The 15,782-nt window shown below is 39.3% G+C and overlaps 1 protein-coding gene across 2 annotated transcripts; it reads left to right on the forward strand.

Moving 5' to 3' along the window:
• The first annotated feature begins 2,503 nt into the window (after nt 1-2,503).
• On the forward strand, nt 2,504-14,479 carry GTF2A1L (general transcription factor IIA subunit 1 like). 2 transcript variants are annotated; one of them, XM_079329661.1, is made up of 9 exons: nt 2,504-2,539; nt 4,280-4,381; nt 4,651-4,774; nt 6,117-6,172; nt 7,154-7,247; nt 8,464-9,059; nt 10,573-10,845; nt 11,611-11,700; nt 13,516-14,479. In XM_079329661.1, exons 1-9 carry the CDS (start codon nt 2,519-2,521, stop codon nt 13,621-13,623), a joined length of 1,464 nt encoding a protein of 487 aa, XP_079185787.1. In that variant the 5' UTR covers nt 2,504-2,518; the 3' UTR covers nt 13,624-14,479. The 2 variants fall into 2 exon arrangements, with proteins under 2 accessions (XP_079185787.1, XP_079185786.1); XM_079329660.1 differs by lacking the exon at nt 2,504-2,539 and adding an exon at nt 2,562-2,592.
• Nucleotides 14,480-15,782: the final 1,303 nt, after the last annotated feature.

The following is a 15,782-nucleotide window of genomic DNA, read 5'->3' on the forward strand; positions in this document are numbered from 1 at the left end:
AGGGTTCTCTGTTTCTTAGAGGGAAGACATTTGAAAATGGTAATTTTTTTTTTAAATGATTAATAAAGGCTTATCATCCAAAAATAAATCTTCTCTAGACATCATGTACCAAAAGGAGTATAAATAATTACAAATTAAAACCTGCCTAGTAAATGAGTATTTGAGGTGCCCTTAAGCAGCACTATCCCAAATGCAGACAAAACCCCTGAAAAATCAGGAGGGTTTCAACAGCATGCTGATCTTTTCCATAGCCTCTTCTCTAAAAATCTTGTGAGGTCTTAAAGAGACTACAGTGGGAAGAGCTGGACTGGAAGATGAACCAAGACAGATGAAACCTCAGTGCTGTTCCTGGCTGCCATTTGTGAGCTTGGGCAAGATATTTGAAGGGTCTGTGCCTCAGTTTCTTCTCTTAGAAGTGGAATTAAATGTTAAAAACTTCCATAAGCATGGAAATGACAACAGTGTTGGCAGAACATGGAAAGTAGGTTAAGCTCACCATATCAAAGCTAGCCAAGGCAGTATGAGTAATGCTAGTCACAGATATTTTTATACTTTTCCTCTTGTTCAGAAATGGCTGGGTTTTTTTCTGTGCATACTGAGCTTTCTCATGCTGTTCAGCTGAGAGTGCTTGGATGAAAACACACCTTCCCTAGGAATTTGCAAAAGAGATTATATCAGGTGAGTTGCTAGACCACAGGTGAAAATGGAAGTGTCTTGGTTAGCAGGAAGTGCCCTCTGCAACCTCCCTGTGCAACTTGGAAAGTCATATTCCAATTCCCATTTCTACTTTACCCCCAGTGATATCTGTGTACTGTAAGTGGGTTTATCTGCTGTCCCAGCATGAAGGGAGCTGACATGCCCTGGTGGCAGGCCCTTTGTTGCTCACAGGACAGAGGGTATAATTTAGAGCAGGTGGGGATGCCCACAGTGCTTTGTGGGAATGCAAATACAGAGAGATGCTCTCTGCCTCAAGTGCAGGTAAGGATCATCTGCTTTGGTCTGCAAATTTTCCTGTGGACATAGGCAAAGATATCTGACCACTATCTGAGACAGCTGAGCAGCCCTTTGGTATGAAGCTCCCCAGCTCTCCTTCCTTTGGAAGCTGGGTATACAAAGTGTTCTGATTCTAAGGCACTTTGTAAGCCCCAGACAAAGAGAGGGAGGCAGAAAGCAGGGAGCTCATTCCTGGATCTTCTTTCTGCACTTGCACCCTTGTAGAAGCCCTGCACAGTGTGCTGGCAGGGCCATGGCTCTGTGTCAGGTCTAGCTGCCTGATGAGGAGGTGGCAGCCAGCTGCAGGATCCCCCTCTGTGACCTTCAGGGCCCAGCCAGATCCTCAAGGCTGCAGCTCCTTCCTGCTATCTCTGCTAAAACAACAGGGAAAAAACAGCCAGGAGAAGAATAAGGACACTTTTGGTATGCACTAGCCAAGACAGTTTCAAATGAGCACTGTGCTTTAAGAAAAAATATGGTTTATTATTTAAATTGTTCTGTAAGCAAAGCAGCATGGCTTGCCTTTTCCTCACAATGATGGAGGGCATACAGAACAGCTGAATATGCAACTGCTGTTTAATTCAAGACTTAAGCAGTGTCATTAAACATATTTTCTTGCAGAGAAAAATTACTTCAATAGCAAATTGCATTTGTCTCACTTGTAAAAACACAGCTTATTAAGGATGTTGCTTCTTCTATTTTGTAGGTGTTAGTCTGGCTATTTAATTAAGGGTCTGACAGTATTTTCATTAAAATATTTTCGTTTTTCACGATGTGTAAGCCTTAAAAATTAAAGCTTAATGGGTGAGTCTCCTTTTCACAAGCCAAACAGCACTGTAGCAACATAGCTACCTAAAAAATGTAAAACAAAGGAAAAAGAAAGGAAAAAGAGATTATTTTTCTCAGAACCCTCAGGGCAACACTGACCGAAGGTGCATAAAGACCTAAGTGCATATTCTTCTACAGATATGAGATTAATGAACATTTTTCCAGATTAGTAACTGCTAAATTAGTAGATCTCTGCATTAACATACGAACAGACTGCTGCAAATGTAAGCAATAATTGAGTAGTTGTACCAGATTGCTGCTGCTTAACTGCAACACTTAGCTCCAGCTCCCCCGTTTAGGAGATAATCACGACTTCACGTTTATTAGCGCAAAACTGACACGCTTTTGCAGGCAGCTCTCCTGGGTGTCTTCCCACACCGCGGGAACCCCGATAAACCCTGCGCTCACTCGGGGATGTTCCAGGCTGGAGCCCAGGCCGGGCAGGGCCGGGCCACTCGGAGTTTTAGGGGCTGGGTTTAGCACCGTGAGCGGCACAGCCTCACGGGTTTTGGGGTGTGGGGGCCCGAGCAGGACCCGGGCAGGACAGGACAGGACAGGGGCAGGATCCGGATCCGGGCGGGGCAGGGCAGGGGCAAGGGCAAGGGCAGGGGCAGGGGCAGGGGCAGGGCCCGGGCGGGGCCGCGTCCCCCTGGCAACCGCGCCTTAAGGCGGGCGGGGCTGGGCGGCCGGCGCTGCCATGGCTCACGGCAGCCCCGTGGTGAGGAGCTGGGCTGGGCGGCCGGCGCTGCCATGGCTCACGGCAGCCCCGTGGTGAGGAGCTGGGCTGGGATGGCCGGCGCTGGCCGCTCCTCCCTGCGGGACACGGGACAGGCGTGAGGAAGCCGCCGCTCGGCCGGGAGCGGGCGCGGGGAGCCCAAGGAGGCCATCGAAAGCCATTTATTTGTATATTTTAGTGATTTTAATTTTTCTGTTGCCAATGCCGTCAGCGGGCCGCAGCGCTGTGGCTCGGGCTGGCGGTGCAGGGACGGGGCCGCCTTGGCCTCACGGCCTCTCCCTGCCTCCAGGTGCTCCCTCAAAGAACGGGAATCCCGGGAGCCTTGGAGGGGGTGGATAAGGCCCCTTTCCTTCAAAAACAGGAGTTTGTTCCCGCTATGGATGGCCTGCTTCTGGCCAAGGAGTGTCAAGGGATTAAGCTGGAGTACAATAGTGTCTATGCCGGAACCATTCTTCTCTAATTTGCAAGCATGTGGTGCTTGGATTTTACAGTTGCCGTGTGCAGTTGTTATATAGCACAATAAATATTTGTACTCACTGTAGCTTGGCGATCCTGGGGAGAGGAATTGGCCTGATGCAAGATTTACATTCAGATTCTCTTCTGGATTAGCAGTGTAGGCAGAGCATTTGACATACGGGCTGATCAACAGCTTTTAGTGTAGAGGTACAAGAGGAAATTTTTTTTCTCCTCTTAATCTTTCTTGTATCCTGAAAAAGTGCTGGGGGAATCTTTGGAGGTTGATAATCCCTGATAAGAAATTGCCTAAGTATAGTTTTAAAGTAGTTGTGTTGGTTGCTTTTTCCAGAAAGTGCAACATATTACTTCCTAATACCTTCTTTGAAAAGAAATTGTTTGTCATTTGCACTTTAGAACAACTTTAGATAAGTAAAATATTAATTTGATATTTAAAAAAATAAATTATTAATCCACAATCTTGTAAGGTTTCCTAAAATATCTCAGCTTCATTTTTCACCTTGTGTAGGATATTCTGGTGGTAATGATAGTCAAGATTAATAAGCTTTAAATTGCTAAAAGCTCATTATCTTACATTTGCATTGGAGTGTAGGAATCTTGAAGCTCGTGTATCTGCTGTCCAGGTCTGACTGGAGCATTAGGATTTAATCACTGACATGGGCAGAAGAATAAAAGGAATAAAATGTTCTGTTGGAGTCTGATTGTAATGTAAAATGAATGATCTGTACTGATAAAAGTAGTTCAAATTTCCACAGCTAGGTTACTATCCAACATCAGACTGTTTCCACAAAGAAAGAAAAAAATCTGTTATTTTTTGTGGGTTCCTCACATTCTGCTTCTGATGGAACTGGCACAGTTAATTTGTAGCAGCCTGTATTATTGGTTGGCCCTTAGGTTAGGGGCAATGATTCCAGCATGATACAATGGGGTTAGACAAGCTTGTTGGAAAATACAGCACATCAATGTTTTTTTTAATGTCTCTAGGACTTTATTAAGCATTTACCAAATTATTGCTAGCCTAAGCAATAATTTGAGGCTCAAATCCAGTACTGTTTTTGGGATGTTAGATTTAAAAGAATGAGTGGAGTTGAAGAACTTTGCATCTGACATTCAGTTTATGAAACTGACCTGTTCATGCTGCTCAGTTTGTAACAGCAGTTTATGAAGCAAGATTAGACTTTGTGCTATCTTTTCAAATAACTTAATGCTAATCTTAACTTGTAAATATTTATTTTTTTTCTAATGTAGCCTGAACTGTACAAGTCCATTATCGAAGATGTGATTGAAGGTGTGAGGGAACTCTTTGCAGAGGAGGGTGTAGAGGAGCAGGTTCTGAAAGACTTGAAGCAGGTTTGTTGGGTTCCCTTGCATTAATAGCAGATGTATTTTTCTTTGCCCTCCAAAACATGCAAACTTTTGCCTTTACTTAGAGTTACAAGTATCCTGTGAGTCATGTGGGGGCTGCTGAGAGTTGAAATTGGTTAGTTATTACTATCCTGTTTGTTGGATAGAATCAGTCAATTTACTCTTGGAAGAGCTGGGAATACCTGATTATCTTTTTTGATGCAGTTTGTTTTTAAAGCTGATATTTGTTGACCTTAATAACAATCTTCCTGCAGCTTTGGGAAACAAAGGTGGCACAGTCTAAAGCAACAGAAGGCTTCTTCAAACATAACCACTGTTCTCCACGGTTCAGTCTGCAGCTGCCACACCGTTCTCACAGCATTTTGCAGACCTCAGCAGGTCAGATGTTGTTGGACACAATTTAAGAATATTTTAGTGATTCAGGGATATTTTTGGAAGACTTGCAATAATCTTGGTTTGTGTATATATCTTATGCATGTATCTAGCTTGATGTGGAACAGTAATTATTTGAAAGCAAAATTTGACCAGTAAATGATGAATTAAACTTTAATAAACTGCTAGAATTCTGTGTACATGCTCTTGATCAGCTGCTCATTTCCAGCAGCAAAACATGCAGTGTTTTAACCTTCTTGTCTGCAGTCCAATAGTGTAGCCCTTCAGTTGCAAATGAGCCTGCAGGGTTATGCTCCTGCTTCTCCTTTTGGTGTGTGTCCTGATGTGTTTTTTGGCTCATTTGTGCCATGCAGTTCTGCTGTCAAGTTGGGGCTTAATCTGGTCCTCAAATTGCTAAAATGTAATCCCTTGCTCAAACAGAAGAGAGGAAGCTTTTTAGTTTTTCTTTCAGTTAGTTTTTCTAAAAGCAGCATTCCTGTTGCAGAGGAGTACTTGGCTTTCACACAGGCTCTGACATCAGGACCTGTTCTCCTCAATGAAGTCCAGCTGACCACTTTGCATTGTTGTGCTAGAGTGTAGTAAGTACTCAGCTGAGATTTATCCCAAAGTGAGAGGCTGTTAGGACCTTTGCTCATGAAGGACAAACAGCTTATGAGATGATTTGATGAAAATCTGTGTTGTAGTGTATTTCAGGCTTGGGCAGGCATTCTTTATCCATGGATCTGTGGGATTCTTCTCCTTTTTCTTTTCCCTTTCTTTTTTTGTGTTTGTTTAGGTTTTTTACAGTCTTCCTAATATCAACTGATTTTGGAGGCAGGCATTTTATTTGTTCACATGAGTAAAGGGAATATACTTTTGTGTTTGCAGGCTATTGGAGGTTTTATATTTAATGAGATTACCTTCTTACCCTTAAGTTTTTAAAGGGCAATACTAAGGCAGAGCAATCTGTTGAGTCAGGTAAATCTGTGTTTTTAAAAAGGGGTTTGAATTGCCCTGTGGATAGAGATTTTCAAACTAGTTAGGGCTACTTGAATTGTTTGCTTCCAAAATCCTGGCAAAAAAAAGTTTTCCCTTTGCCTTTTTTTTTCTCCCATGGGAGTCAGAGTAGGGTGTTTTTGAAAATCTTATCCTACTGTTCCTATTTTTAGCATCACTGGATTTGCTCTGCTGTAAAAAAAAATGCTTGCATGTTTTCCCCAAGTTGACAAGGAATACTTGTGCTCACTAATGAGGATGAAGTTAGATTGCTTTAGTTTTAGCCTTGTTTGCTGTAAATTATTGATAGATAACTGTATCCAAGAAATTAACATTTTTTTTTTAAATATAGCTTCTTTTGTCATCCAAGCTGGCAGAGGTTTTCAGCATTTCACAACAGCAAAACTGGTATGTAGCTGTAGTGATGTTTTACTTCAATTTTGATTATGATGAACTCCTACATTTTTAAAATTGTTTGCCAGATATTAATAGGCTTCAGAAGGGAGAATTGTAACACTACTGCTTCTGTTGGAGCAGTGAAAAAGGATGGGATGTATCAGCTGGTTCTGCAAGAAGTAAAGCCAGAAGTGTTGGAAAGACACAGCTGCATGCATTTAGCCCATAGGATGAAAGTAGTGGAAATGCACAGCTACATATACTTAAAAAAAAAATAAATTGTTACTGGTTGTTAAAATAGGCTGGGAAATACTACCACTAGTGAAGCTGGGAGCAGCATTATCTGTGAGGTGTAGAAATCATCCAGAAGGAAAATGAGTGTTTTTATAGTTGACAAGTTCAGAACTCTGGGCATAGCAAAATTTCTTTGGGGAGCAGCCACTAATTGCCAGAGCTTGATGAATTTACTGAGTGCCTCCTGAGCCTCAAGCTAAGTAGCTTGTCAAGTTGAAATATAATACTGGGAAGATGTTTGTGCAATATGTGAGTTTCTGATTTAAAAGTTGGATTTCCTCAGAACAGCTAGATTGAAAGGGAGCTGCATATCCAATTCTTTGCTTCCCAGGAGGAAAAGGGAATATGAAGTGACTTCATAGGCCTAGGTGAGAAACCTGTGCTGTGTGGAGTAATATATAAATTTGGTAAAAGTGACTTTGAGTAGAAAAATACCTTTCTGGATGGTGGGTACATTGAGGGGGTATGGAAAATGTTACCTAACAAAAAAGGAGTGTGATAGCTGGAAAGCAGGATACACTTGGGACAAGCTATTCCTCTGTCAGTGCAGAATACTCTTAATCTGTCTACCTCTCAAAAGCATGATGCAGCTTTCCAGTGAAGGTAAGCACAGAGAGGCCCTCACTCCTGATTCCCATGGGCATTCCAGGTGTGGCACTCAGTGCCCTTTCCTGCACAAACCCAGCTCTTGTGTTGCAGGGCCCCCCACGAGTGGGTGTGACTCTTGCTCTCCCGTCGGGTGTTGCTTATCCTTTACAGATGCCAGCTGGAGTGATGCTGCAGCCAGCACCAGGTAATGGTAACCAGGAGGTGTCAAACCTTGCAGTGCCCTGGGGCTGTTGGAGGACAGTCCCAGGGACAGTAGATGAAACAGATGAGAAGTTAAAGTGTAGGGTAGAGCCTCCTCTTTGTACTTGGTGTTTATAGTGGCTTAGTGGGGGAAGCAACTGCACTGATTACTTGGTGTGTCAGTTTTACAACTGGTAACAAGTGTTTTCCCTTGTCAACCCAGACACAGGTATCTTCTTCCTGTATCTCTGGGACAATTCTCTGTGTTTTCAAAAAGCTAAAGGCACTGTGGTATTTCAGAGACAAATTGATTTCTTATTCAAATAAAATCCAAGTATCCATTAGCCTTTTTGATCCCATCCTTTTGGCAATAAAACTGCCTGTACTGCTTGTACAAAAGCTGCTTGTATTGCTTAGGTGTGATCAGTGGAAGGCTTAGTTCAGTCACTGACTCTTCCCACAAACAGCTGTTCTTTGATGAAAACTGATGTCTCTAGTTATCTGTTTCAGGTATAATTCCTGATGCCATGACACATATAGACTGTTACCAGTGACTGTGTCTGTGTGAGCATGTGTGTGGGGAGAGGAAAAATCAAATGAAATTTGGAACTTGGCTCAAGCATCTCCATTCTAACACTGATAATAATAACAACTTTAAGCATTCAGTGGTTTTCTTAAATTTTTAAGTCTTTAAGTTCTTAAGAAATGATATATAAATTAGTAGTTGTTTGTTTTTTTTTTTTTTTTTTTTTTTGTAAACTAAAATGGGCAGATTTTTTTAAAGAGAGAATACCTAAAGGCCCTTAAAGGAATGAACTCTCCATGTGGCTATGGACTAGTTTACTGTTCCATCTTGTATTCCTTAGTTTCTGAAATTACATGGAAAAAATTTAAAACTGGGGTTTTATTTATTTATCTATTTATTTTAATTCTAGTATGTAGTTAAATTATTGGACTTACTGTCACAGGGTACTGTGTAGGCCAAACCCAAAATAAGGTATTAAAGATGATGGAATGAATGGAAGCCATCATTCAGAAAGCTGCTCAATGCCTGATTATCAAGAGCTGGAATTGTGCTTGAGGGAAGCTTTACTTTGCCAACATCCTTTTTCTCATAGTTTGCTGAGTGTTTGTTCTTGTTTTTAGTGGTGACAGGTCAGTGTCCTGGATGAGCCTGTAGTTTCCCCTGCTGAAGCAGTTTTTAACTCTCCTCTCTGTAGGACAACTTTACAAGGTGAATATGCCTGTTGTGGTCACCCAGGCCTCAGGAGATGGAAGCATTCTCCATTACCCTGTGCAGCAGATGCTTCATCCCCTGGGGCAAGCTTCAGTTCTGCAGACCAGCCTTGCCAGTGCTGCACAGGTGAATGCATCTGCTACCCATGCAGCTGGTGAAACACTGCAGCCCCAGGAGACTGCTGTCCAACAGGCTGTGCTGTTCAAACCAAGTTATGTGGAAAAGCAACACCTGGAGAGCTCTGCTACCTTGGTCCAGCAGCCTTCTGTGAGTCTGCAGGAATTTGAAATTGATGCAGTGTTGAATCAGTGCAGTGAATCCACAGAAAAATTCCAGCATGACAATCTTCACACAGCTGTGTTTACTCCAGAATGCTCTGAAGGACTTTTTGTTGATGATTCCTTGGCAAGCAGCTCAAGCAGTGTCCTGCTGGATGTGGAGGAGCAGCTGGACATGGAGCACCCAGAGCTGCTGCAGCAGCAGGTGTCTGATGATATCTTTGACCTGATTATTGCAGGGGAAAGTTTGGATGAAAATGCATTTCTAAAGGATCAGGGCAGCATTGCTTCCTCTGACAAGGTAAGGCCTTTTGTTTAGGAGCTAATGAAAATACATATGTTAGAGATGGTTGTTTGGATACATTTCTAAGTGACAACTAGCACCTCTAAATGAGAAGAACAAAAGTTATTTTGATTTTTATGGTTCATTCTTAAGCTTGTTTAGAATAGCAGTAGCCGACTGCTTGTTTTTACATTAAGAATTTGTCAAAACTACTGCCAAAATACTGTGATTGATGAGAATATCAATTTAAAAATAGTGAAAAAAATGTAATGGAGAGATAGAATGTGTTAGACTTACTGATTACTTTTGAGAATCATGGCAGTTTTTTTGAAACTAAGCAGACGTGAAAGACTCCTTGAGAACTTCCATGTCATTCTGATATGCACATTCTGCATATGGATACTGGTCAGCTGTGGGCAAAAGCTTTTGCAGGATCAGCTGGGATTAATTTTAACTTGTAATATGTAAAGAGCATTAAAGTTGTATTGAGAATGCATTCAGGATGAAAAGTCAAATTTGATAAGTGAAAATCTCCTTGAAGAAAACGTATTTCCTTGGGGAAAAAGTCCTGGGCAAACTAGAACTCAGCTAGAGCTGTGTGGGAAACTTGAATGATTTTAATTAACAAGCCACTTTCCTGACCTCATCTAATTTTAGTTCCAGAAATTATTTGCAGATGTTTGAAGTTCAGGCTGGCTTTGAGTTGTAGTGCTCATATGTGATTGAGTCAAGTTTATTAAATGCAAATTTAACTACAGTAATGCCAAATGCCTGTAAATAGAAAGCATGTTAATATTGCTCATCTGAACTCTGATGGCTGCATGATGCTGACTGTCTGTAGTGAGAATGGGAGGTCAAAACAAAGTGTTATTTTCTTGAGCTAGGAAGTATATGTGGATGGGAATTAAGTGCTACAATAAAGATTTAATGAGAAACTGAAGATGGCTGAAACCTTAAAGCCCTTTTACACTCCTATGAATGCTCTATTTAGGAATTCTAGCACTTTTATGAACAGTGACTGTGACTACTGAAATATTTACTGTCTCTCCCAGCTTTTTATATCTTATTTAAACAAAGCATTTTGAATGGAGTTGAAGGAGAGGGATCAGTTCATCTTGACTTTTTATTTAAAAAATAGAAAATGCTATTTTGGGGGGTGAAGGAGTAGTTTACATTTTTGTTTTTATGGAAGGTTGTTTTTTTTTTTTTTCCCCAATAGAAATTCTAAGTGTCCACTTGATTGTCTTTGTTTTAGAGTTGTTTGAGTACAAGGGCATTTAGAGAAAAATGTAAGAAATTTTTTTTCTGTATTGCTGAGGAATATTTAACCTGGGTTCCATTTAAGTTAGATGCAACATAATGTTTGCAAATGTACTCAGCTTTTATAAGCAGTAGGACCTGAAACTCTCATATTAGTGCCCCAGGCTCATTGATTTATTAAACAAAAATGTCAGCCTTTGTGCTGAACTCCCACTGTGGTGCTGATTCACAAGCTGTCCCTGGTCTCTTTCATTCCTGTCCCATGGAACAGACAGAATCTGATTTACCACTGGAGAAGGATCTCTGCAGTGACATTGAAGGCATAAGTCAGCTTGATGGCACTGGGGATGCTTCTTCCAACGTGCAGATACCACATACAAAAGATAAAGAAGAGAATGAATTAGTTGGATTTATTGATTCAGAGGATCTAAGAGTTCTGGATGATGAGGAAGACTATGATGAAGAATGTGACAGTTCTTCAAACATTGAGTCCAGCTGCAGTGATGGGGACAATGAAGACCTCCAGATAGATATAGTTGAGGAGGTAATTTACTTTAAAGCCTTTAGAATCACATAACAATATTAGATCTCTCCTGACTTTTGGACCTAGAACAGTTCCTGGTTAGTTGCACAGTGAAGTTGCAAACCTCTGAAGACAGGAGGTATTGATGGGAAATTATGTGGAAGCTCATTATGAGGAGTGTGACCAAATGAAAGCCCTGTTATTGGATGAATTAAAATATTTAGCTATCAGAATTAAAGTTTTATTGTAAAACCCTGGCCCCAGTGGAATGGAGTTCTGCTTTTTACTTAAGTAAGATATTTAAAGAATTATATTTAAATGAGATTTATTTAAATAAGATCAGAATACAAATCTGGGTTTTGCTTTCCTTCTGAAGTACCAAAGGGGATTAGACAGAGAACAATGTGATTCAAGAACATTGTTCTCTGTTTAATGCCTTGTGTTTCCTAGGTTTTCCTTTTTCTTAAAGATATGAGATTTTGTATTCTATGGGTTTGTTCACAAGTGAATCAACTTGTATCATTTGGACTTCATATAAATACAACTTGAGGAGTATTTCAGTTACTGGGATCTGCTTTATCAGTTAGCAGTTTAGCTTTTGTGACCTGTGTTTTTGTTTAGGGTGTTTTGGGTTTTCAGAATGCAAATGTGTAAAAGATACTTGTAAATAAGGTTGGTGCAAGCCTCCAGGTCTTGATTTTTTGCAATGGTAACTTTATTGTTCTGGGTATGTTTAATTCCAAATTTATTCTGAAAGAATGTATAAAACAGAATTTTAATCTCTAGGACCCCTTAAACTCTGGTGATGATGTCAGTGAACAGGACATTGCAGACTTGTTTGACACTGACAATGTGATAGTTTGTCAGTATGAAAAGGTACAGTAATACACTTTTATCTTTGTTCTTTAATCATCCTAAATAATATCTGCAGCAAATCCAGGTCTGCTCTCCTGTCAGTGCCTTCTGAAGAAACTCTAATGCTGTAATAGAGTGTTTAAATGATGTGTTTAGCTGACAATAGTCTGAAGACTTTCCTGCTGTTTTCTGAAAAGAGGATAATCATTCTGGCCCATTAAAGGAAAAGGGAGCAATAAGTCTGGAAAAATTATGATTTTTAAAAGTGCAAAACCTTGTTTATTTCCTTAACTTTTAAGTAAGATCAGCATCTCTGTGGATGTATGTAGGATATTCAGCTGGGAATTAAAGCTTATAAAATGGATAACAGAAAGTGAGGTGTGTGTACTTTAACTTTTTCTTTTGTCTCTGCAGTGCTTACTGAGAGACTTTCCTAGCAGAATTTTGTTGTGTCTGAAAAACAAAGTAGTTAAGTGTCTTTTTGTCCTCCTTCATTTTAATGTTTAAAATTCAACCTTATTTTGAACTCCTGCAGATCAAATTAAGTCCTTTTAGCTATTGTAAGGTTTTGGATGCTTACATGTCAGTAATTTAAAAGACAAAAAAAAAAAAAAAAAAAAAGGCATATTTTAAAGCAAATATGGAAAGATGTGGCTGTAGTTTAAGAGTATGCCTTGACTTTTTTTTTTAGTATTCTTTCAAAAGTGACTAGTCATAATTTTTTGTGTGTCTAACTAGGCCTATCTTAAAGGTTGTCTGTGGTTTAGGAAACAGAGAGATCCTAAGAAAATTGTTTTTATAGAACTGTGACAGATTGACTGTTCCTGAGACCAGTTGTTTTGCAAAGTTATAGGGATATGTGTAGAAAATGCCTCTGAAATGAAGCCATTGGTGTCTGTTGTATAAAATTTTGCAGCTTCAGAACTCAGACATTACAGTTGCTACAGGAAATGCATACTGTTATCTAGAGCAAGTTTTGTCTGAAGCAAGCTGAAAAATTGCTTGAAAATCTAGAAGAAACTAATAGGAAGGTCAGTGTTGGGCATGTCTTATAGGAAATTTAATATCAGATGTTATTAGAAATTGAGAGTTACAGAAGCTAGGGAAACTTTCCCCTTTAGAATACAGATTTAATAAAACTTGTAGACCCAGTAGAAAGCAGATGAAAGCAGTTATATCTTAAGTTACCTTGTTACATTTAAGACAATATTGCTGGTAAAATTACTGTCCTGTTTCTTTTCTTTCTGAAATTGACAATAGACTGATACAGACAATTCAAGGAATTTTCTAGAGGTATTTAAAATTCCTTCTTTTAGTATTAAACAAAACTTTCTGCAGAATGTATTTCCTTACAGGCCTTAAAAAAAAAAAACAATATGCAAATTATTTCTGTTTTTTAATAGCTGCATTTGCTTTTAAGCCAAGTTTTGATGCTTTTGGCCTTCTCCTAGCACCTCTGTTCATGCCATGTTGCTTTGCCATATGAGAAAGAAAACATTGCATTTTACTTCAGCTAAACTGGTTTGCAAGGTGTGCTGTGCTTTGGGATTGCCCTGTTATTTTTGTCTTGTCTTGCTGCTGTTGAACTGTTATAGGTAAAACTTTTTTTAGGGGGGAGTTGTGGGATAAGAGAGTGGGACAGGATGGGATAAGATTCAGGAGGTTTCTCTCTTGGAAGGGCATGGAGTTCTTTATAAACAATTGAAGTATAATACTTCCATTGAATATTTTGAACCAAAAGGATTTTAAAATAAAAACCAGGTGTGTTTGTTTTTTAAATGAATGGTCTAATGTATATTTATGGTTGCATTAATTTTGATTATTATTTTTCATCAGATACATCGAACTAAGAACAAATGGAAGTTCTTCTTAAAAGATGGAGTGATGTCCATTGAGGGTAAAGACCATGTTTTTGCAAAAGCCACTGGAGATGCAGAGTGGTGAAACCTCACTCCAGTATGTCCTTGAAGACTGTGGCATTATTTCCTTATAAGCCTTCTGTCAAACAACTGGACTGTCTATTTTTGTGCTATTAAAAAAAAAATCAAAACAAAACCAAAACACCTGCAAAGCTACAAAGCTGTGATAAAAAATGTGCAAAATCTATGTTGTTAAATTGTGTTGTTAATCTGTTTAGTTTGCAAACTAAGCCACTGTACTGTTAGCTACTTAGCTGTGTTTGCTGTTCTTTTCTGATTATTTCATTTTTTTCCAATGAAGAAGCATCTTTGGTATTAATAGCTTTAAAATTCAAAATGTTTTATCTGTTTGTAATTCAAGAAATTAAAAAGAAATACTTAGTAATTAGTAAAGAAATACTTATTGATTATAATTAAGTAAATTTTAGTTCTTTTTAAGAGGTATTACTTGAAATATAATATTACACTGTTTAATTATTCTTTTCAAAGACTTTTGAGTTGAAAAGAAAGCAATATCTGTGCATGTCTGAAACCTGTGGCAATTTCTGAAGCTGCACATTTCTCTTTTTTCTTTAAGTCACTTTGTGTTTTTTGGATTTCAGTTTCAAGACATGCACTCTAGATGCAATAAAAGTAGTATCTGGGAAAGATCCTGGAACTCTCAATATGTGAGAATTATTATTGTTTATTTTATACTAGCGATGTCTACTGAGATGCAATGAGTAGTGTGATGTAACATTAAAGTGTGATTTATTTTCACTGTCAACACAAAGTTATTTAAGTTTGCTACTGTACATTTCCACTTTGTTCTAGGCCCACAGACCAGTAAGCTGTGAATGATACAAATTGTGCATAATAATAAAAGTGTCATCTCATATCCATTTCTAGTGCAGAGTTGTTTTTGTGTTCCCTCAATCTAAACTTTGCTTAGAGAAATGAGTACATGCATGCACGTGGCAGTGGCTCACTCTACCATGAGAACTGCATTCCTCCCAGCCCTCAACATCAACTTTTTGTTAGTTCTTCTGGAAATAAAGGTCCAAAAGAAGCTTTGGGCCCTTGTCTTTCTGGGCTGCCTCAGAAGAGGATCATCCTGCTGCAAGGGCAGTGCTTCACTAAGGGATGCCTCTCTCCCTGGCTGCTGCTCCCATGTCTGCTGGAATGAGACACTGTGAGGCATTTTGGATATCTCTAGTCCCTGAGAAGGGTGCAGAGGCTGGGAGGAGGGAAAGAATAGAAATGTGAAAGTGGGTGAGAACCAATGGATGGAAGAAATGAAGAGGAAAATCCCCAGCCCTTGTTCATAATGGTGCAAACTCTTGTGCTAATGCCATAAGGCATAAAGTAATTTTTTAAACAAGAAGAGTTTCTTGCATGCTTTTTTAAAGCATCTGCTACTCTCCAGTATCAATGACAGGACACTGAACTAGAGCACTTGAACCAAGTGTTACATTTCTTTTGTCTTTTATAGGCACTGCAGCTGGAATATGAAGAATTGTGTATTCAGAGGCAATTAAAATATTCCAGTGTATGATTTCTTTTCCCCCATTTAGATGACTTGTAGCTGCACTGCTGCTAGACTTCAGACCCATAAATGCACAAGAAATGCAGCTCTTACCATGTGATAGATGCTTTTAGGTTTCAGCATTCTCTCACAGGCTCTGCATAATGTGCACATTATGAACATTTCCAATGTCAGAAAAGACTGCTAGCAGAGGTAGCGTGGCACAGGAATCCATGGAACACAACTGGATATGCACCATTCACTCAGCACCAAAAAGACTCTGAATGGTGCTTCTGAATTTGACCTGTTTTTCCTGGTCACTATAGAATAAAGTGGCTAAAGAGCACTTAGTGTTTAGCTAGTTTTAAATATAATATTAACAAAGAATTACAACTTTGAACAAGACATTTACAAACACACCTGAAGTCAGGAATTTTTATACTGAAAAAAATGCTTCTTACTAAAATGTAAACTCTAGCCAGTGACTTGAGCAGTAATCAGTGCCTTTGATCTGAATAGTTTATGGCTTAATGCTTTTGACTGCTGCTACTTTGAATTTAGCAAACATATTGCTGAACATGTGACAGGATGAGGTGTGCAATACCAGTTATGCCCTTCAAAGATATTTCAGTAAATGGCTATCTAAAACTTTGCACCAGAAAGAAGGTAAAGTAAAAATA

The sequence above is a fragment of the Erithacus rubecula genome (genome assembly GCF_903797595.1).
Source record: "Erithacus rubecula genome assembly, chromosome: 2".
NCBI classification, from domain to species: Eukaryota; Metazoa; Chordata; class Aves; order Passeriformes; family Muscicapidae; genus Erithacus; species Erithacus rubecula.